At 48.0% G+C, this 21,171-nt stretch overlaps 1 protein-coding gene across 2 annotated transcripts in view; it reads left to right on the top strand.

Annotated features, from left to right (window-relative positions):
- The window catches only part of CUEDC1 (CUE domain containing 1), a 98,143-nt gene that overhangs the window by 63,119 nt on the left and 13,853 nt on the right, over window positions 1-21,171 (top strand). The window contains exons 4-7 of one of the 2 annotated variants that reach the window (XM_039328137.1): window positions 18,625-18,752; window positions 19,220-19,346; window positions 19,495-19,678; window positions 20,765-20,848. In XM_039328137.1, the coding sequence (XP_039184071.1) occupies window positions 18,625-18,752; window positions 19,220-19,346; window positions 19,495-19,678; window positions 20,765-20,848 (523 nt within the window). The remainder of the gene's footprint in view (window positions 1-18,624; window positions 18,753-19,219; window positions 19,347-19,494; window positions 19,679-20,764; window positions 20,849-21,171) is intronic. The other variant, XM_039328138.1, reaches the window with a different exon arrangement.

Below are 21,171 nucleotides of genomic sequence, written 5' to 3'. Positions count from 1 at the left end.
GAGCTATAAATATTATCAGTGAAGGAGAAAAACAAATATTATCTTCTGTAGAATATGGAATAGATACAAATCCAGGATGTGCCCCAAAACACCTCAGCACATGAAGAGGTGCAGTCCAGTTTGTGTGCTGCTTTTCATTTCTCTGTTCTAGTTGGCTACTCTGCATTGTGGCAGGGATGCCAGCTATCCTCTTGTCCCTGGACATTCATTTTCCATGTGAAACAGTGAAACACTGGGCTTTTCCCCCCTTTTAAACAAAATCCAAAAAATGATAAAACAGTGAAATATGTCTCTTTTTCAGTTTCATTTTCAAAAATTGAAAGAAGAGAGGAAAGGTTAAAGGATGGACTCCCCCTTTTTTTAAGCCACTGAAATTGACAAAAGAGAAATTGACAAAAATCTTGCCACTTTCTCTGAGTTCAAATGATAGGAAGAATGGGAAAAAATCCTTTTTCCTCCCTCCCTCCATCCCTCCCTATCATCCATTCATCCTTCCTTCTTTCCCTCCTTCCTTCCTGACAGTGACTTCACTGATTAAGGCTGTGATCAAGGTAGTCTAGCCAGAACCTCAGGCCATCAATGTGGCCAAAGTAGAGGGAGGGATTGAAATCCAGAACCAAATTTCTTAAGCCAGCTTCATTTCCAGACAATTTATGTCCAGAGGTCCCGAAGCTTAAAGCTGTAGGATCTGAAAAGGCCCTACTCAACAGACATCTGGTAGAAGACACGATGACATCATGAAGTGGTCAGTTCATCTCCTTGTTCCCTTGTGGACTATGGTGTAGGCTTTTAAGATTGCTTCCTTGATTATGGAACTTGGTTTTTAAGCATTCCTGGATCATGAACAAGGATAATTCCTCCCCCCTCCTTCTGCTCTGCAAGATGGAAAAGACAAGCCAAAAAAAGAAAGAAAATGCAGAGAAAAGGGGTGGGTGGGACACAGAAGCAACTGTGGCACAATGGAGGGTGCAGCTTGGCATCACTCCTGGGTTGGCGCTGCCCCCGTATTCTCCAGCACTGGAGATGGAGAATCCACCAATGGGTTTAGACTGTGTTCCTGCCCAATCAGATCAAGTCAGCCAAAGTTGCCACGCCTGTCCTGGACCATAGAGATCCCAGTCTTGACTTGATCTCGCCCAGGACAGACGTTCATGTTTGGCTCTTAGGCAGGTACAGTCTCTATTGGTGGATTTTCTATTTCCCAGTTTGCTGAGCAGTGCTGTTTTCAGCACAGAATTTGGCTTCCTATTGGTAATTTATACCTTTCTTTCCCCATTCAAGAACATTCTGATTTCTTCTCAATCCCTGATTCGGGGGGGGGGGAATAAAAACTGGGTTTTCTAAGGAAGGGGCTCCTTCCTTAACCCCCCCTCCCCACCCCAGCAAATAGATTTCTCTCAAAGTCCCTAGCTTGCTGGATTCAGCCCGTGGACTAACGGCTGTTAGTCCCCAGCTGACATTAGCTTGGCCTCATTTCTACCGGAGCTTGCGGATGCAGCTCCGGTGGCTGAATACGAGCATCAGTGGAGGAGGCTTTTTGCGACGTGCCCAGGATCTCTCTCAGAAATCCCACGTTTCTGGTTTCTTGGAGCTGCGGCTGCAGCTTCGGTGCCTGTTTAAGCCAGTCGCCTCCCTTTCCTCCTCTAGCTTCGGGGGCCTTGTGATTGTCCCTTCATGGCCGGAGGCGCGCGCACGCCAAGGGCCAGAACCGATCAGCTGTTAGGTGGCAGATCGGAGGGGAGGAAAGCTCCGTTTTCTTTACATTACAAGCCTCCAGGCACGGACCTTCCCCCTTGGGCAAAGGAGCATTCGTTTTGCACCAGCATTCTCTTCCAAAGCCTCCTGGACTGCGGCAGGTTTAGACACCTTCTCCACATGTGGTCGCCATTTTGGGCCGCGTGGTCTCAGAATCCTTGTCGGTTCCGTTCCAATTCACAAGGGGATTACTGGAGGAAGGGGCTCCTTCCTCCTCCTTTACTGACCATTCTTCCTTGTTGTCGGAGAAGGGGCGTCTATTGGGGGGTGAACTGAGACAGGCTGTCCAGGGAGAGCGAATTCAAGGCTCCACCGTCGTCAGGCAGGCCGCCATTTTGGGGACGGCTGCCATTTTGGGAGCTAGACAGGCCCAGTTTTCCCTTGAGGCCTGCTATCTCGAGGTGTAACAGAGCCTCCAAGCCCCCTTAGGACACAGTTTGTGACCTTGTCTTGAGTTCCCCTTGTCCTTATCCTCCATTTAAGATCTGTCAGGCACAACAAATTGCAGGCCCAACTCTCAGTGCTACACACTATTGCCCTTGGTCCCTTTCAGGTTTGGTGTCTCTCGGCCTCACCTTGCTCATACCAGACTTAACCCAGCGTGATTCTGGGTTTACTAAATTACCAACGGCTGTATCTGGATTCCAGGCGTTCCCTACCGTGCGCCTATTCTTATCCGCACAATCAGCTTGTCTGGATTCCAGGCATCCCCTATCATGCTCCTGTTCTTATCCACAACAGATCTATCTGGATTCCAGGCGCCCCTCCATTGTGCGTCTGTCCTTATCCATGCAACAGCTATAGCTGGATTCCAGACGTCCCCTGTCGTGCGCCTGTTCTTATCCACGCAACAGCTTTATCTGGATTCCAGGCATCCCCTATAGTTCGCCTGTCCTTATCCAGTGTATACTACTCTCTGGATACCAGGGGTCCCCTATCGTGCTCCTGTGTTATCAGAGAACTGAGGATTCTAGGCTTTCCACAAAGGACGTCTTGCCGTCTTCATCGGCCCCAATGCATCCTAAATCCTCTAGTCAGGAGGTCGCTGGCAATATTGCGGCCAAAGCCAAGGCCAGATCTACCGCCAAGACCTCCAAGAGAGCTGAAAAGCAGGCCAGCTGGAGACACCAAGCCCTAGAAAAGGAATTTTCAAAGACACAGAAAATAGCCAGATTGGAGACCTCTCAAGCCGAAGGGTCCACCTTTGACTTACCCCTGGGGCCCCCCACCTCCTCCCTGGGGATATGGTCAACAGGGGAACCCTTACCTTCCCCTGCACCATGTGGGACGGGCGGAGTTCTCCCCATTTCCCAACCCGTTGTTACACGGGCTCAACGTGGGACACCCGAGGCTACCTTCACCCCTAATGCGGCCAGGCTCTGACTGAGTGAGCCAGTCCCCCTCCCCACGGAAGACCGTCTAGCCTTGATGATTGCACAAGCGGTAGATCGCGCTCTTGAGGCCAGAGCGCAAGCTCCTAGATCAGTGCTTCTCAACGTTTGTGTGACGGCAACCCCCGTCACACAAACGTTCTGCGCATGCGCCGGGCCGTGCGCATGGGGGCGGGGCCCCCACGTGGGCGCGCATGCGCGGCGCCGCCCCATGCGCGCCGCCCCCCATGCGGCGCGCGCGTGCACGGGGCTCCCCCCATGCGCGACACGCATGCACGGGGCTCCCCCCATGCGTGGCACGCGTGCATGGTGCCGCCCCACGCGCGGCGCGCATGCGTGGCGGCGCCCCCATGCGCGATGCCCCCCATGCGCAGCGCGCGTGCACGACGCTGCCCCCCATGCACAACGCGCATGCACGGGGCTCCCCCCATGCACGGCCCACGTGCACAGTGCCGCCCCATGCGCGGCACGCATGCGCAGCGGCGCCCCCATGCGTGGCATGCATGCGCGGCGGCGCCCCCATGCGCGACGCGCATGCGCGGCACTGTGAAAAATGGCGGATCGCCACCTTTGGCGACCCCCGAAAAATGGGCGATCGACCCCAAGTGGGGTCACGACCCATAGGTTGAGAACTGCTGTCCTAGATTAACGGCTGTCGCTCACCTTTCTATTCATCAACTGGTTTCTGAAACCTATTATGCTCCTTCTTCTCCATCTGGGTCCACCTGCTCTGAGGATTCATCCCTTCGTGAACATGACATTGAACAGGGGATTCCGATGTCTGAGGAGGAGGAGCTCCCTCCGAAGCTCCTTCATTTAGCGGCCTCTTCAACCCTTCCTTCTTTGTTCCCTTGCTCCTCAAGGTCACATCCACAGCCCATCTCGGTCCCGATCCTTCCACAGCAGCAACCACTGTTCCCTCAGACTCAGAGGTGGACCTGAACTTCACCGAACCAGTGGCAGCTCAACACCGCATCCCTTGCCCACCCATGTTCCTAAATGCGGTCCGAAAGCAATGGGCATCTCCGGCCTCCCTTCCCCTCCCAGGTAATACTGACAAAAAACTATATAATGTGGCCAATGATCTGGAGGAGGCCCTGGAAGTGCCCGCGGTGGATGTGCCCTTAGGGCCCTTAGTATTGCCCACCGTCATTCCTGGCGACGTCTCTGAGGCTCTCAAAGTTGAGGACCGTAAATGCGAACTCGCTTACCGCAGGATGCATCAGGCGGCTGCATGGGCTATTAGGGCGGCCACCTCTGCATCTTTCTTTAACAGATCCGCCCTTCGCTGACTCAGGCAGCTCCAGGCCCGTATTCCAGCAGAGGATATCCGCACCCACCAGGATCTCAGCAAGATGGTGTTGGCCACCAAGTATGCGTCAGATGCCACTCTCCAGGCAGCCAGATTTTCCTCCACGGCTACGGCTTCCAGCGTCACTGGTCGCCGTATGCTTTGGTTGAAGCACTGGCACGCCGACGCCAAGTCTAAGTGGCGTCTATCAGCAGCGCCTTATCAGGGAGGCAAGCTGTTTGGGGACGCTTTGAATCCTTATCTTACCGAAAATAAGGACAAACGCAAGGTCCTTAATCATCTTGAGGTGGGCAGGAAAAAGTTCAATATATCTATATCCTAATAGGAATGCTTGTTGCTGACAATAGTTAATAGATAATATTAAGCTTGGCTGTGAAATGTAACCTAAATCATATAACCTGTGTGTCATAATTGTAGAGATGTGTTCATGCTGTGTAGAAACCATTTTACAAGAAGTGTCAGTGTCAACTGAAAGTCACAGATGTTGTAAGATAGCACCCGTGTAGAGAGGTGTGGTAAGACAACCGTTTGTATGAACTTCTCCTTTTTCCTATGTGTTGTCTCAAGATATGAACTTCTCTCTTTTAGTGTGTTAAAGGTAGATAAGAAGTCATCTATTAGGTTAAGCGTGGGCGGCAAGCTGTATAAAAGTGACACCCTCAGAGTAACTCGGGGTTCAGAATTTGTCATGTGAATGCTCTGAACCATTGTGCACAAATAAAGCCTGTTTTCTCCAACCCTTCGTGGTCTTGTCTTCTGATGTAAGTATCGTGGTTTTTGCCACAACAATTATCTGGCGACCGCGGCAGGACGGCAAGGAGTCTTGGGGCTCTCTGGAGGGCACACCCTGATGCCAGGGGCCTGTAGTGTTAGGGGGAACATCCCAGGCGCCATCGGACCTTTTATTCCGAGGGACTTCCCTGTGACACAGGGCTCCAGCATTGGCGGTCGGCCACTCCAAGAACCACTGGTGAAGGGTAAGGAGACCAGGCAACTTTCCAGCCGACTAGAGGACAAAGGATTCGCCTGCAGGCAAGTATTGAAAGGGAAATAAGGAATCCCTCCCTGTAAGCAGGGACGGAGGAGAGGACTGATCACCCTCTCTTTGGAATAAGGTGGGAGGATTGTTGTGTGTGTTTGCAGTGAGTGAGTGGCGCTCGAACTTCCCATCGGTGACCGTTGAGTTTCCGGCTCCCTGGGTCTAGCGCGTATAAGTGAAACCCTCAGTGTAATCCCGAGTGGAAGGACCCCCTTACCTTCCTCTCATCCCTTTTCCTCATTTGTCTTGTCTGGTGCCCTGGGAGGCTTATTGGGTGGTGGTGAAAGTGTACCCCTTACTCCGTTGGGGTGAATGTCAAAGCACTTTAAGTCTGCTTATGAGGATCAGGATTATGGTATTAAGTGGAGCAGGCATAAGTTGAGGACCTTCTGTGAGGTAGATTGGCCCAGCTTTAACATAGGCTGGCCAAGCACAGGGACATTAGATCCATCCATTACTCTAAAAGTACATCAGCTAGTGTTCAATCCCACGTTAGGGCACCCAGACCAGGCACCCTATATTGATGTGTGGCTCGGCTTGTTGCAAAGACCTCCACCATGGATCCAGAAATGCAAAACTGTCCCCTATGTTAAAAAAATTTAGAAGATAGAAAAAGCTGGGGACAAGCCATAATCCAACCAGATGTCCAGAAGCAAGGGACCCAAACTGGACCTTCAGCAAGAAGTGGCCCGAAAGACTTTTGTGAAAAGAGAAAAGGAGGAGGAAAAGAAAAAGGATCAGAAAATGCAAAGGAAAGCTGAATTGCTTGCAGTTGCTATGATGGGGTGTCAAGGGGAGGTGGCAGAGGTAGAGGATGGGGAAGGGTGTTAGGACAAAACCAGTGTGCCATATGTAAGAAGGAAGGACACTGGAAGGGTGAATGTCCAGAAAGAGAAAAGGATGAAGAAAAAGGAGGGGGAAGAGGCAGGTTTGCGAAGAGCTACAGAGGTCGCCCAAGGAGAAGCCAGGGACGGAGAGAAAGAAGAAGAGGATTTTCAAGGACTCCCCTCATAGGCCTGGCAGAAGCAGAGGAATGGGACTGAGACCGACTGGGTTCAGCCCGCCTCCCAGAACTTGTGGTCAGTTTAACAGTAGGAGGCAAACCTATTCCCTTCCTTGTGAATACTGGAGCCACCCGATCAGTCCTAACCCAACCCCTAAGCCAAGCCTCCCCTCACTCTATCAACATACAAGAGCAACAGGAAAAATATTGCAGCGACCCTTTTTGGAGCCCTTAAGTTGCACTATGGGGAGGAAAAATAACCCATCAGTTTGAATATATGCCAATTCTTTTATTGGTAAGGGATCTGCTTTATAAACTAAGGGTGCAGATCTCCTTTGAAGAGGATGGCACAATGGCCATAAAATATGGAAAGGTGATGATGGAAGTACCTCGTGCAGAGGAATGAAGAATGGTGATGCTGGCACAAATGATAGAGAAAAATGCCAGATGGGAAGAATTTGATGTATCATATTTGTGGGCAGAGGACAACCCCCCTGGTTTTGCAAAGCATCATCCGCTATCTGCCAGCTGCTGTACCGAAGGATAGGAAAGAGTTAAGAGGATTTTTAGTTGCTGCTGGCTTCTGCCGAATATGGATCCCTACCTTTAGTTTAAAAGCAAAATCCCTATATGAGGCCACAAAGGGGGGGAGATAAAGAACCATTGCGATAGGAACAGCAAGAAAATAATAGCTTCACCACTCTCAAGGAGGCTCTAATGTGCGCCCCTAGTTTAGGTCTACTAGACTTGGAAAAGTTATTTCAACTGTTTGTAGATACAAAGCAAAATGTGGCAGTAGGAGTTCTCACCCAGAAAATAGGAACCTGGCATCACCCGGTCACTTATCTGTCTAAACAGCTTGATAGTGTAGCCAGAGGGTGGCCGGCTTGCCTCAAAGCAATTGCTGGAACAGCGTTATTAACACAGGAAGCTAACAAGTTGACTTTTGGACAAAAGTTAGATATCTACACACCCCATGCTCTTAAAGCTGTCTTAGAAGCAAAAGGACATTTGTGGCTGACCAACCCACGCATGCTGAAGTATCAGTAATACATAATCCAATGGTTATATTAATTTAATCAAACTCACTGAATCCAGCCACGCTGCTGCCTGAACCAGACTTGGAAACCACACACAGTTGCATACAAGCTATTGAAGAAACTTACGCTAGCCGCTCAGACATGAGAGATGCCCCCCTGCTTGATCCAGACTTTACAATATACACAGGTAGAACTAGTTTTATGTAAGAAGACATTCGAAAGGCAGGATGTGCTGTGGTGACTTTGGAGGAAGTATGGGAAGCTGAGCAACTTCCGCCCGGTACAAATGCTCAGCTAGCTGTATGCATTAACTAGAGCTTTGGAGTTGGCAAAAGGAAAGTGTATTAATATTTACACAGACTCTAAGTATGTATTCCTAACAGTGCAAGTCCATGGAGCCTTATACAAAGAACGGGGACTTATAACATCAGGGTGAAAGGATGTTAAGTATGGACCACAGATATTGTGTCTGCTGAATAGTGTGTGGGAGCCTAAGGAAGTAGCTGTAATGCATTGCAAAGGGCATCAGAAGGGAGCATCAGATATTCAATTAGGAAATAATAAGGCAGACTGGGAAGCTCGCATTGCTGCACTAAAGGTACCTTTTGAGCATACAAATTGTCTAGCTTTGTGGACCCCTGAGGAACAGGACCAGGGTAAACCAGATTACTCTCAGGAAGACTTGGACAAAGCTGAGATGCTGGAAGCAAGGCAGGAAGATGGTTGATGGATTTTGCCAGACCAGTGAGTCTTTATCCCAGGATATATGGCATGGGATGCAGTGCAACAGGTTCATAAGCAACTGCACCTGGGAAGGGCGGCACTGGCAAATGCCCTGAAGAGAGAGGTTTATATTGACAAAATACACAGTATTGCAGCAAATGTTTGTGCTAGATGTGAGATCTGTTCCACCAACAACCCAAGGCAAGGACCCCAACTGCCTCAAGAACATCAGCCCAGAGGAAATTATCCCTTCGATTCCTTGATGATTGATTTCACTGACATGCCATGCTCAGGTCCCTATAAAGCAATGCTAGTCATAGTATGTACATACACTGGATGGCCGGATTGCATCCCTACAAGGAAGAAAAACTGAGGTCGCAAAAGCCTTGCTTCATATTATTATTCCCAGGTATGGGTTGCCATCTAGAATCTCTTCAGATAATGGTCCTGAATTTATCTATAGAGCCACCCAAAAGATAGCAGCTATGCTAGGAATAACATGGAAGCTTGACTGTAGTTTCCATGCTCAATCAGGAGGAAGGGTGGAGAGAATACATAGGCCATTAAGGAAAAATATTGGCAAAAAAAATAAAAATATGTCAGGAAACTCAGCTTAAGTGGCCAGATGCTTTAAATATGGCCCTGGTTGTGGTAAGGTGTGCCCCACAAAGGGGGCTGCTCGTGTCTCCCTTTGAGTTATTGTATGGCAGAGTCCCCAACTTACTCAAACCAGGTGTCCAGAACTCTGAACAAGTGGCAGATACTGTTAAATTAGAACAGCTGCAGGCTCTTAACACTATGGTCCGGTGGCTACACCAATATGTTCTAACCCAAAGACCCCATGTCTTGGTTACACTAACACATAATATACCACCGGGACAGGAGGTCTGGGTAAAGGATTGGAAGAGGGAAGTCTTAAGCCCAAAGTGGAAAGGGCTGTATACTGTTGTTGTGTTCTCCCCTTGCTATTAAGGTAGTTGAGATCAGGTCGTGGATCCATTGGTCCAGGGTTAAATTTGCAGCCCCCACCCTATGGAAAGTGAATAGTGACCCAACTCAACCCTTTAAACTCACCCTGCATCGTAGGAGAAGGAGCCTCTCCCCTTCTGGTGACACCCCGGAAGCTGCACCCCTGCGAACGGGAGAGGTGAAGCAAACCCCTGCAGGTGTTACTCCGGAAGCTAACACCCATCGCACGGGCAACAAAAGGTCCCTACCTTGGAAACTGCGTTCACATCATTAGTCTTAGAAGTCTTTTTAATTGGTTATGGATTCCACCCAGAGGATGAGGGAAACTGCCTGTATTAGAAAAGGGCCCATCCCAACAATTTGGGTGGTGGTAATGTTGTTGTTAATCACTGTTATAATTAACTCTCTGTTTCTGTATAGAGGGATCACAGTCAAAGAGAAGGGGGTTGAGGGTGTGCCTGAGGACTGGCTAATTGAACCCGATGATCTGAATATCAGTAAGGCTGTCACCCCATCCCCCACTTTAAGTTCTCCAGAACCTGTATCAACCTCTGTGGGACAGGGTCTTTCCACAAGGGAGGGAGATCATAAGGGAGTAAGTGGTGATGAATATCTCTTGGGGAACCCACGACCTTACCCTTCAGACCACGTCCCTCCTTGTGATGAATGTTTTGTAGACCTTCCTACAGGGAGACACTTTGTTTATATGGCTTTGGAATTGAGGGGACTGGTGAAGACCCTAAGACCTACCTCACGGTCCAAGTAGAACGAATCTATGATGGGCAAATTAGGTCTTTAGGCTGGTCTGTATATGATAATCTGAAGAAACTAGAAGATGACCCCCTCCCTATAAGTACAACAGCTACTAATTTGTTTATTGAAATGGCTGAGGAGGTGGCAAAAACACTCACTGTAAAGAATTGTTTTGTATGTGGTGGTACCAACATGGGGGAACAATGGCCATGGGAAGCATTAGAGGCCACCCCTGAAATTTATAACAACATGTTTAATGCTGGAAACGTGACAGCTCGAACTCGCTTCTCAGGAGCTGTGTGGACTTTGGCTACTAACCTGGTTGGGAGGAACTGTTTCTTCAGAAACTATACTGTGCCGGTAGGACATCTAATCTGTTTGGGATATTGGGATCAGGACTATGTAAAATGGGTCTCTCCTGGTCAAAGCCCAGAGCCCGCTGAATTTGAGGGAGCTCTGCTCCCCTATCTTAAAGGCACTCAAAATGAGTGGATTGCCCCAGAAAACATGTATTGGATTTGTGGTAATTTGGCCTATGAGAGGCTACCCCTAAACTGGGCAGGAACCTGTGTTTTAGGTTGGATTAAACCATCCTTCTTCCTGTTACCTATCAGGGCCCGACAGCTGCTAGGTGTCCCTGTATATGACCCCATAGGGATGCTGAGACGAAGGAGAGATGTGGAAACCGCTTTCTCTAATTTCCCCTGTAAAGAGCTAGCTGAATATGAGAAGACCAATGTCTGGAATTCTGAAAGAATAGTGTGCTCTTATGGACAGGCTACATGGGCTGAGGATGGGTCATATGGCTACAGGACACCTATCTATATGTTGAACAGAATTATCCGACTCCAAGCTGTCTTGGATCTCGCAGGCCAACGTTTGGATAAGGCTCTCAATATATTGTCTGATACTACTGATAAGATTCGAAGAGCAGCATATCAGAATAGGTTGGTCCTAGATTACATCTTGGCAAAGGAAGGAGGTGTTTGCGGAAAGTTCAACCTTTCCAATTGCTGCTTGCAAATTGATGGGACAGGAAAGGTCATTAAGCAGTTGACCACTGAAATGAGGCAACTTACCCATAATGCTGACCAAGAATGGAAAGGTTTTGACTTTACCCAAGTGTTTATATCCTGGTTACCCAAGCTGCCTGGTTTGCAAGCCATCGTGGCCCTCATGGGAATCATTGCCCTTGGTTGTCTAATTCTACCTTGTATTTTACCTATTGTTACTCGCACCATTTCCAAGAGCCTCTCTATGCTCATTGAGAAAAGAGCCATAGCCCAGATCATGGCCCTTGTAGAGGAAGGGGAATATGCTACCTTATGTTATCCTCCAAGGTATGAAACTCCTCAATAATCTCATGATTTTAGTGAAGTTTCAAGGGGAGGAAATGAGGTGGGCAGGAAAAAGTTCAATATATCTATATCCTAATAGGAATGCTTGTTGCTGACAATAGTTAATAGATAATATTAAGCTTGGCTGTGAAATGTAACCTAAATCATATAACCTGTGTGTCATAATTGTAGAGATGTGTTCATGCTGTGTAGAAACCATTTTACAAGAAGTGTCAGTGTCAACTGAAAGTCACAGATGTTGTAAGATAGCACCCGTGTAGAGAGGTGTGGTAAGACAACCGTTTGTATGAACTTCTCCTTTTTCCTATGTGTTGTCTCAAGATATGAACTTCTCTCTTTTAGTGTGTTAAAGGTAGATAAGAAGTCATCTATTAGGTTAAGCGTGGGCGGCAAGCTGTATAAAAGTGACACCCTCAGAGTAACTCGGGGTTCAGAATTTGTCATGTGAATGCTCTGAACCATTGTGCACAAATAAAGCCTGTTTTCTCCAACCCTTCGTGGTCTTGTCTTCTGATGTAAGTATCGTGGTTTTTGCCACAACAATCTCCTTAAGAGATCGGACAAACGGTCCAATTTTTACCCCCAAAGACAGTCCTTTCGTGCATGGGCTAGGTACAACTACACTCAGCCCATCCGTCCCTTCCCGGCCAGACAGGACAGACAGGATAGACAGTCTAATAGACAGACGGCCAGACCTAGACAGCAATCTCAGGGCAAGCGGCCCTTTCGTGGGAACGGCCGACCATTCCGCCGCTCCAGGTGACTCTCCAGTGGTCCCTCCCATAGGGGGCAGACTCTCGCTCTTTGCCCATCAGTGGGAGGCCATCACCATGGACGCATAGGTACTAAACATCATGCGTTATGGTCTGTCCTTGGAGTTCATCTCCAACCGTCCAAATTGATTTCTCTCTTGTCCCTACCCATGGAATCAAACAAAGGAAAGACTAATGAACGAAGCTGTTCAACATCTACTAAACATACGGGCCATAGAACCGGTACCTGCGGACCAGAGAGGTTGGGGATTTTATTCCTCCTCTTTGTCATCCCCAAGGCGTCAGGGGAATGGAGAGCCATTTTAGATCTCAAGAATTATCATCTTGTATACCACAAATTCAAGATGCAAACACTCCACTCCATCTTGGGAAGCGTAAGAAAAGGGGACTTCCTGACGTCTATTGACCTCACGGAAGTGTACCTTCATATCCCCATCTCTCTTGCCCACCACCGGTTTCTGAGGTTCGCACACAAGGGGTGCCATTTTCAATACAGGGCACTACCATTTGGCCTATCATTGGCTCCCAGGGTATTTACCAAGATCCTGATGGTTCTAGCAGCTCGCCTGAGGATGATGCCAGTCAGAGTCCAATGCTACCTGGACGACATATTAATCCAGTCATCGTCCACCCAGTCCGCTCTGACAGACCTCGAACTGGTGGTAAAGCTGCTCCAAGATCATGGGTCCTCGGTAAACTTCCCCAAGAGCCATATGGTTCCCACAACAAGGCTGTTACACCTAGGGGCCACCATAGACACGGTGAAGTGCCGGGTCTATTTATCACAGGAACGCCGGGACAGCATAAGGGAGTAGTCCTCCAATTACGCAGGAGTCGAACTGTAATGTTGGTCAGTCTCTCCCAATTGTTAGAGAAGATGATCTCGGCCATAGCAATTGTCCCTTGGTCCAGGCTCCACTCCAGGGAACTTCAGTGGTTCCTGCTCCCCTTCCAGAGGCAGAACCTCAGTGCCTCCAATTGAAGGGTGAGACTCCCACTACAAGTAGCGCGTTCCCTCACGTGGTGGCTCTCACCCGCCATGCCCAAGGGGTCCTACTTCAAGGAGCCAGATTGGCTCGTGCTAACGACCGACGCCAGCCTGTTCGGCTGGGGAGCGCACCTTCGCTCACAATGGGCACAGGGCTGATGGTCTCACTCCAACCTCCGGCACAACATCAATTGGCTGGAGCTCCGGGCCATACATCTGGCCCTTTGCCACTTTCATAACCTGGTGGCGAGGCGTCACATATTGGTCCTCATGGACAACGTGGCTGCCAAGGCTCATGTAAACCGGCAAGGGGGCACCCGATCTCGGACTCTCTTGACCAAAGTTCTCCTACTGGGCTCCTGGGCAGAATCCAATCTGGTCTCCATCAAGGCCGATCACATTTCGGAGGAGGCGAACACTCAGGCCGACCTCCTGAGCAGGGCAACAGTAGATCACTCGGAATGGCGTCTCCACCCCAGGATTTTCAGGGAAATCTGTCACCATTTTGGCTTGCCATGTCTGGACTTCTTTGCGTCCCCGACCAATGCCCATCTGCCTCGATTCCTTTCCCAGTTCCCATCTCCAGGGGTGGAACGAATGGATGCTCTTCGGAGCCCATGGCCAGAGGGCCTACTTTACGCCTTCCTCCCTCTCCCTGTCCTCCCGGCAGTCGTCCGCAAGCTTCTTCGGGAGTGGGCGGAGATTCTCCTAGTGGTCCCGTACTGGCCACGGAGGTCTTGGTTCGCTGATCTGGTGAGTCTCTCCCTTGCAGCTCCATGGAGGATTCCTCCGGACTGGGTCTCGCTCAACCAGCGGACCATTCTCCCTCCGGAACCCCTATGGCTTCAGTTAGCTGTCTGGCACTTGAGCGCTCAATCTTGTCACGGGAGCTGTGCTCACCAGGGGTCATTACGGTAATCCATGCTTCCCGTCGCCCTTCTACAAACCTCATTTTCGAGGCCAGGTGGAAGAACTTTCACTCATGGTGCTCGGTGCGACACTTGTCACTCTCAGACCTAACGATTCCCCGTATCCTGGACTATCTGTTAGAGGGTCTGGAGAGGGGCTTGGCCCCAAACACATTGCGCAGACAGGTTGCTGCTCTTTCCACAATACTCACCTGCGACTCCGCTGTTCCTTGGGACATCGCCCCTTACTCCGCTCATTCCTCAAGGGTGCTGCTAACACCAGCCCCCCTGTAGTGCACAGGTATCCTTCTTGGGAGCTGCCGCAGGTTCTTCGGGCTCTGACAAAGTCACCCTTTGAGCCTCTAAAAACGTGTGATGTTCGTTACCTGTCCCACAAGGTTGCATTCTTGGTGGCGATCACGTCGGCGCAACGTATTTCTGAATTGGCAAAGGTCAACTTCCAACTTCTAAAGGTCAACTTCCTTTTCCACAGGGCCCAGGAAATCGTGCTCCTGGATTTCTGCCCTAACCCATCGCATGATCTGGAACGGCAATGGCATCTTCTGGACGTCCGCAGAACGATCCGGTACTATACCTCACGGACAGCGATGTTCCGCAACTCACAAGATCGATAGGTTTGCCTCGGCGGAGGCCTCCTTCGGTAGGAGGGTTCTCCAACAGGTTGTAATCAAAATGCCACACCGGACCGGTCTACTTCCCACCCTCAGGGACAGTAGGCTTTGGTATGATCCATTGGTGGATTCTCCATCTCCAGTGCTGGAGAAGGGGCGTTGTCTTACCTGAACGCCTTTTCTCAGCACGGAGATGGAGAATCCACTCCCACCCTTGCAGGTCATTTAGTTTAGTGAGCCACAATGTCTTGCTGTCAGTCAATGGCTACGCTCGCGTCAAGACTGGGATCTCTATGGTCCAGGACGGGCGTGGCAACTTTGGCTGACTTGATCTGATTGGGCAGGAACACATTCTAAACCCATTGGTGGATTCTCTATCTCCGTGCTGAGAAAAGGCGTTCAGGTAAGACAATGCCCTTTCTCACAGTACCATCTTCTTTGGACAGCTGAACCAATTTACTTTTGGCTCAGCACCAAGCTCAAGAGGAATAAAAAAACCCATTGTGTTTGTTCTGCTGGCAGAATTTCTTCCCTAAGCCCACCACCTTGGCTGTCCTTCTTTCTTGCTGAAAGATTGCATGGCATGTCTTCCTTGGTAGCTAATGGTTTTATCTTAATCTGCCACAAAACCCTTGCAACCCAAGTTGAGAACAACAACATGAGGCTTTCTGATCACTACTACTACCACATTCATGTCAGGAGCACTGAAGTGCTTCCAAGTTGAAAGGATTGAACAGTGATATCATGATTGCCCAGGGACGCCCAGGTGGGGCTCCTTTCATGTCCCTGTTAAGTTGTTAAGTTGCTGGGTTGGCAGGAGGTGGAGTGTGTGACAGGAGTTCACCCTGCCCCCTCACAGCAACCGGGTCTCAAACGCGAACCTGCTGATCATCAGCCCAGTGTCCTAACCAAGTGAGCCACCGTTTTCCATTCTGATCACTGATTACTGATTTTTGCATTTGTCAACCCTCCTGGATAATCAGACATAAAATACAACCAGATGAGCTAACTCTACTTTATTGCAGGAATACATTAACAGATTCTTGCAAGTCTGAGGGTACGAACTTCCCGCTACCGGTTTTAATGGTCTGATCAATTAAGAGGAGGGTCCTTCTAAGTTTCTTTCTCTCACCATTGAGCAACTGAGGGCTCCTCCTTCTCTTCTCTGATTCTTCCCTAGTTAGGATTTTTTTCCTTGTTCCCCAAGGTCAGGAGTAGGCAAACTTGGCTCTTTTATGACTCGTGGACTTCAACTCCCAGAATTCCTGAGCCAGCCATGCTGAGGGGAAAGGGAGAGGTTTCCATGCTGAGCCATGCTAGCTCAGGAATTGTGGGAGTTGAAGTCCACAAGTCATAAAAGAGCCAAGGTTGCCTACCCCTGCCCAAGGTCATCCACATATACTGTTACACAGTGATGAGATTCAGATATGTGAACAACTGGTTCTCTGCGTGGATGACGCTTCCGGAAGTCTGTTCTGGGCCTGGGCAACAAAAAATTAGCTAGCGGAATTGGTGCAAACTGGTTGAATCCCACCACTGGTGTTACAGCATTCCTCCTTTAGCCAGGGGGGAGGGATTAGGATCAGAATGGAAACAGAAAGATAGCTTGGGAAGGTTTGTGTAGATTGCTGGTGGCTGCATGGAAGTGCAATAAGCTATTGGCTTCTCTAATGCAATATTTCTCAGCCTCTGCCTCAATTCTGGGAGTTGTAGTCCACCCATCTTAAAGTTGCCGAGGCTGAGAAAGACTGCCCTAGTGAGAAAACAGCTCTGACTAAAGCAGAGTGTGCCCAATGCTTGGGAAAAGAGACAGCTGCAAGTAAGTTTGGGGTTGTGCAGCACATTGTCAACTACTTACGGGTGTGAAAATCTCCCAACAAAATGATAGCAGATGCCTTGCCTGCCAAAACACAGGCTGGATCCCAGCATTTCTTAATAGCTCCTGCGTGTGGGGGCTGATTGGGAGCTAGCAAGGTAGCTCAAGGACAAAATGTTGGCCTTTTGCCTAAATTTTTCAGGCCTGTGTATGTGGTAAACCTCAAGGTGAACAGAGCTTTCCTTGTCAAGCATTAGGGGTTCATAATTTTGGTATTTTCAGTACTGTAAAAGCAGGCATAAGAAGGGAGATTTAAATATCTGTCAGATCGGGATACAGGTTGTCTTCAGTTTAGTGTTACTCTAATCCAGTGGTTCTCAACCTTTTTAATGCCGCGACCCCCAACCAGTCGTAAGTCGAGGACTACTCAACTGTGCAGCACCGTTTGCAGAATGGGACTTTTGGCGGGCTCAGCAGGGCAGAGACAGCCTGGACAATTCCTATTGGCTTTTGAAAGCCAATAGAATTAGACTCTATTCAAGAGAGTCTATTCTATTGGCTTTCAAAAGCCAATAGAATAAAAGGGAGTAGCACAGCTAAGGAAAAGGGGAAAAAATGGCGGACTGCGTTGTTTGGCGACCCCCGTGAAATGGTCGTTCGACCCCAAATGGGGTCCCGACCCACAGGTTGAGAACCACTGCTCTAATCTGATTAGATTTTGCGTTGCAAGAATTAAGTTCCCTTTGCAGAAGTTCTTTGCAGGAAATATTAACAAATTGTTTTTTTTTTTAAATGGGACAGAAGAACAATTGTTTCATGTCTGCCTGCAGATTCATCTGATGAACTGCACTGAAATGTCAATAAAATCATATCAAATTTAATTTTCATGCTAGCTTGTTTTGGAATGTGGCCCCAGCATGTCTCATGAAAAGTCAAGTGTGACCCACAACCTGCACCCTGTTATTGCATCAGCTTGCTAGCTTTTGAAGGAGGACCAGCTCTTTCTCATGGAATTGTGGATTACAAGGGCATAATTTGAGAGTTTATAGCCCCAATTTCTGTTTTGCAAAATCCCAGTCTCCCTGGAATTTCTAAATCTTTCTCAGAGCTGATTGATACAGGTAGTTCTTGACTTATAGCCATTTGTTTAGTGACCATTTGAAGTTACAAAGGCTCTGAAAAAAGTGACTTATGACTGTTTTTCACACTTAAGGACCATTGCAGCATTCCCATAATCATGTGATCACAATTCAGATGCTTGGCAACTGGTTCATATTTATGACGGTTGCAGTGTCCCAGGGTCATGTGATTCCCTTTTGCAACCTTCTGACAAGCAAAGTCAATGGGGAAGCCAGATCCACCTAACAACCATGTTACTCACTTAAAAATGGCAGTGATTCACTTAACAACTGTGGCAAGAATGAATGTAAAATGGGACACAAAACTCACTTAACAACATAAATTTGGGGCCCAATTGTGGTCGTCAGTTAAGGACTACCCATAGTTCTCTTTTGCAATACCCGTCCTCCTAATTCTCTAACTCTTGGCAACATGAAGATGTCTGGACTTCAGTACCCAGAATTCCCCAGCCAGCCTTGCTCTTCAAATTGCTAAGGTTGAGTATCAGTGCTCTGTGTCTTCCATATACTTCTCCCTCTGTGTTAATCATCTCCAGCAGACATCCCAATAAGTTGAAGATACAAGATACTCCTCAACTTATAATAATAATTGAGCCTGCAATTTTGGTCATAAATTGTGCCAGTTGTAACGTGAATCGCCATGTGACTGCACCCAATTTTACGGCCTTTCACACAGCAGTTGTTAAGCAAACCCATTTTTACTGTTGGGCAGATTTTGCCGGAAATCAGGAATAAATGCCAGTTTGTGGCAAAAATGTCCTACAGTAAATCGCAGTCACATGACTACAAGGATGCTGCAGATGGCCATAAATACAAGTTGGTTGCCAAGCATGTAAAATGCAATCCTGTGACTATGCACAGAGTGGGGTGGGGTGTTGGCACTTCGAAACTGGATCATAAGTGGCTCTGGGAAGGTCTGATGTAACTTCAAATGGTAAGCAATTGGTCATAAGTTGAGGACGACCTGTATTCGTAACAAGCAAAAGGACTCTAATGAACACATATTTTTTTCTCATTTGGTTTAGATTCTGGAACGGACTTTGGAACCAGACAGTTCAGATGAGGAGCCCCCTCCAGTTTATTCTCCTCCTTCCTATGATATGCATGTATATGACCGAAAATACATGCAGACTCCTCCAGTACCACCACCCAGGTATGTAGACATTAAGATTCAGAATCACAGAGCTGGTGGTCCATCAACCTTCACCTCAAGATAAGAAATCCAGCGGTGAAACATTGCCAGCAGACGTTTTCCCAGCCTTTGTGGATAGGACTTTAGTGAGAGAGATACCACAACTGCTTGAATCGGGAGTGTGGTCGTCTGTGGTTCTCCAGATGTTTGGTGAACAACAGCTTCAGCCAGCATGGACAAAGCAGAGGAAAGCTGGGAGTTGTAGTTCAGTTCCATCTGGTAGACCAGAGATTCTCCTGCTTTGTCTCAGACCAGTGTTTAATACGGTTGGAATTTGCAGATGTGTGTGGACTTCAGATCCCAGAATTCCGTAGCCAACATGGCCGTTGATGAGAATTTCGGGAACTGAAGTCTACACACCTGAAAGTTGCCAAGGGAAGTGGAATTATATTATTGTAATTTGCTTTTTTTTTTCTCCCTCCAAGCAGAACTGATATCCAAAATTCTATCGGTTCACAAGCACAAAGACGATACAGGGACTGGAACCCACCATTATTAGGGAATCTTCCGGATGACTTTCTCCGTATCCTACCACAGCAAATGGACATGGTGCAGGTAGGAAGTAGAAAATTTTCCTATTTAGAGTGGGTAACACGTTGCCCAGGGGTGCAGTTGGGCTGTAACATCCAATTGTAATCTGCCACAGGTCTGCAGCAGGTGTGGTCACTTTTTTTTTTTTTACACATACACACTCTCTGTCTAGAGTACCCAAAACTGTCAGCAAAGCACACGGAGTCCTGGGAACCAAAGGGCTCAAGGCTCATTGGATCAGGAGAAGAAATGGAAGCAGTATTTGGAAGACGAACGGATTGCACTGTTCCTCCAGAATGAAGAATTCATGAAGGAGCTTCAGAGAAACCGAGATTTTCTCCTGGCTCTTGAAAGAGGTAATGGGCTTTTCAGGAATCGAAGTATAAAAAATAATTACCCTTTCCTCTCCAACCAGCGTGTGACCGTCTTGATTTTGTAAATGTGACCCTGACAAAGATGTTAGGGCAGTGGTGGCGAACCTATGGCACGGGTGCCAGAGGCGGCACTCAGAGCCCTCTCTGTGGGCACGCACGCCATCGCCCCAGTCCTAGGCCTTCAGCTGGGTTTTATAAAACCTTTTCACTTTAGGCCTCTGCCGCACTGTGCAAAAAAAAAAAAAAGGTTCAATCAATCAATTTCAACTTCTCGCGGGGAAAAAAAATATCTTGCAATATTGATTGATTGAACTTTTTAGTCCCACCCAGTCTGCCGTTACCACCGCAGCCATGCCCACCCAATGGGCCACACCCACCCGGCACTCGACGATGCATAAGTGGGTTTTGGGTTGCAGTTTGGGCACTCAGTCTCTAAAAGGTTCGTCATCACTGTGTTAGGGCATGTTGGCAGGCTGGCAAATTCCCAAGGTTATTGTTTTTCCCCCACTGAGTTTTGTGTACAGATAGTTTTCGAGTTACGACAGTAATGGATCCTGTCTTTAGGGTCATAAGCTGTAATGGTTGTAAAGTGTCACACAACCAACCTGGTTTTAGAAACTTTTTTGTGGCAGTCATTACATAAGCACTGCAGTTGTTAAGTAAAGCAATGGTTTGATATGGGGCCAAAAGCAGGAATTAACTTTTCAACAAAACCATCATAAAATGCTGTCGCATGAACGTGGGATGCTACAAACGTCTGTAATTGTGGCCTGGCTGCTGAATACCCACATGACTGTGTGTGTGTGTGGGGGGGTATCTGACTATTGGAACTTGAAATCTGGGTCATAAGTAGCCCCCAGGTGGCTCCTTTATAACTTTGAATGGTCACTAAGTGATAGGTCGAGGAGTAACTATTTTATGGATATTGTAGTTCTGTTTTTTTTCCTACTGTGTTATAGTTAAACTCTTGATCACGTTGCTGTACTGTTAACTGCATGATGTCCTTTATCTAGAAATTTAGCTCGGCAATTTCCTATAAAACATTTGTTTTTCTGTGCTGTCCTCTAGATCGGTTAAAGTATGAATCAAAGAAATCCAAACTGAACAGCACTGCTCTGAGTTCAGATCCCACTTTGTCCTCAGTATTATCAGGTAAGAGTGTTAGGCTGTATGCATCTCTGTTGACAAGGTTACTGTTAGTTTTGTGGCTAGATGTTGGTTGGAGTGCCCCTATGATATTTGGGCATGGGTGGGACTTCAGTTGTAACACTCTGTCTGCCATCTTGTAGATTTTGATATTGTCCCCCAGGAATGCTATGGGGCAGACGTTTGAACTATTCTTTTCCACTGCTGGAAAGCCCAAAAGGATCCATTTGCATTTCACAGAAGTCACTTTAAATCTAAAAATGGTTCCAGCATTAAGTGGCTCTGCTCTTTTAATGGTAGTCTTCTCTGGAAGTCACTCATTTGTATAA

The sequence above is a fragment of the Crotalus tigris genome, unplaced genomic scaffold (assembly GCF_016545835.1).
Source record: "Crotalus tigris isolate CLP2741 ecotype Arizona unplaced genomic scaffold, ASM1654583v1 scf7180000024371.1489680, whole genome shotgun sequence".
Lineage (NCBI taxonomy): Eukaryota > Metazoa > Chordata > Lepidosauria > Squamata > Viperidae > Crotalus > Crotalus tigris.
Note: the sequence above shows the minus strand (reverse complement) of the source record. Positions and strands in the feature narration are given on the sequence as shown.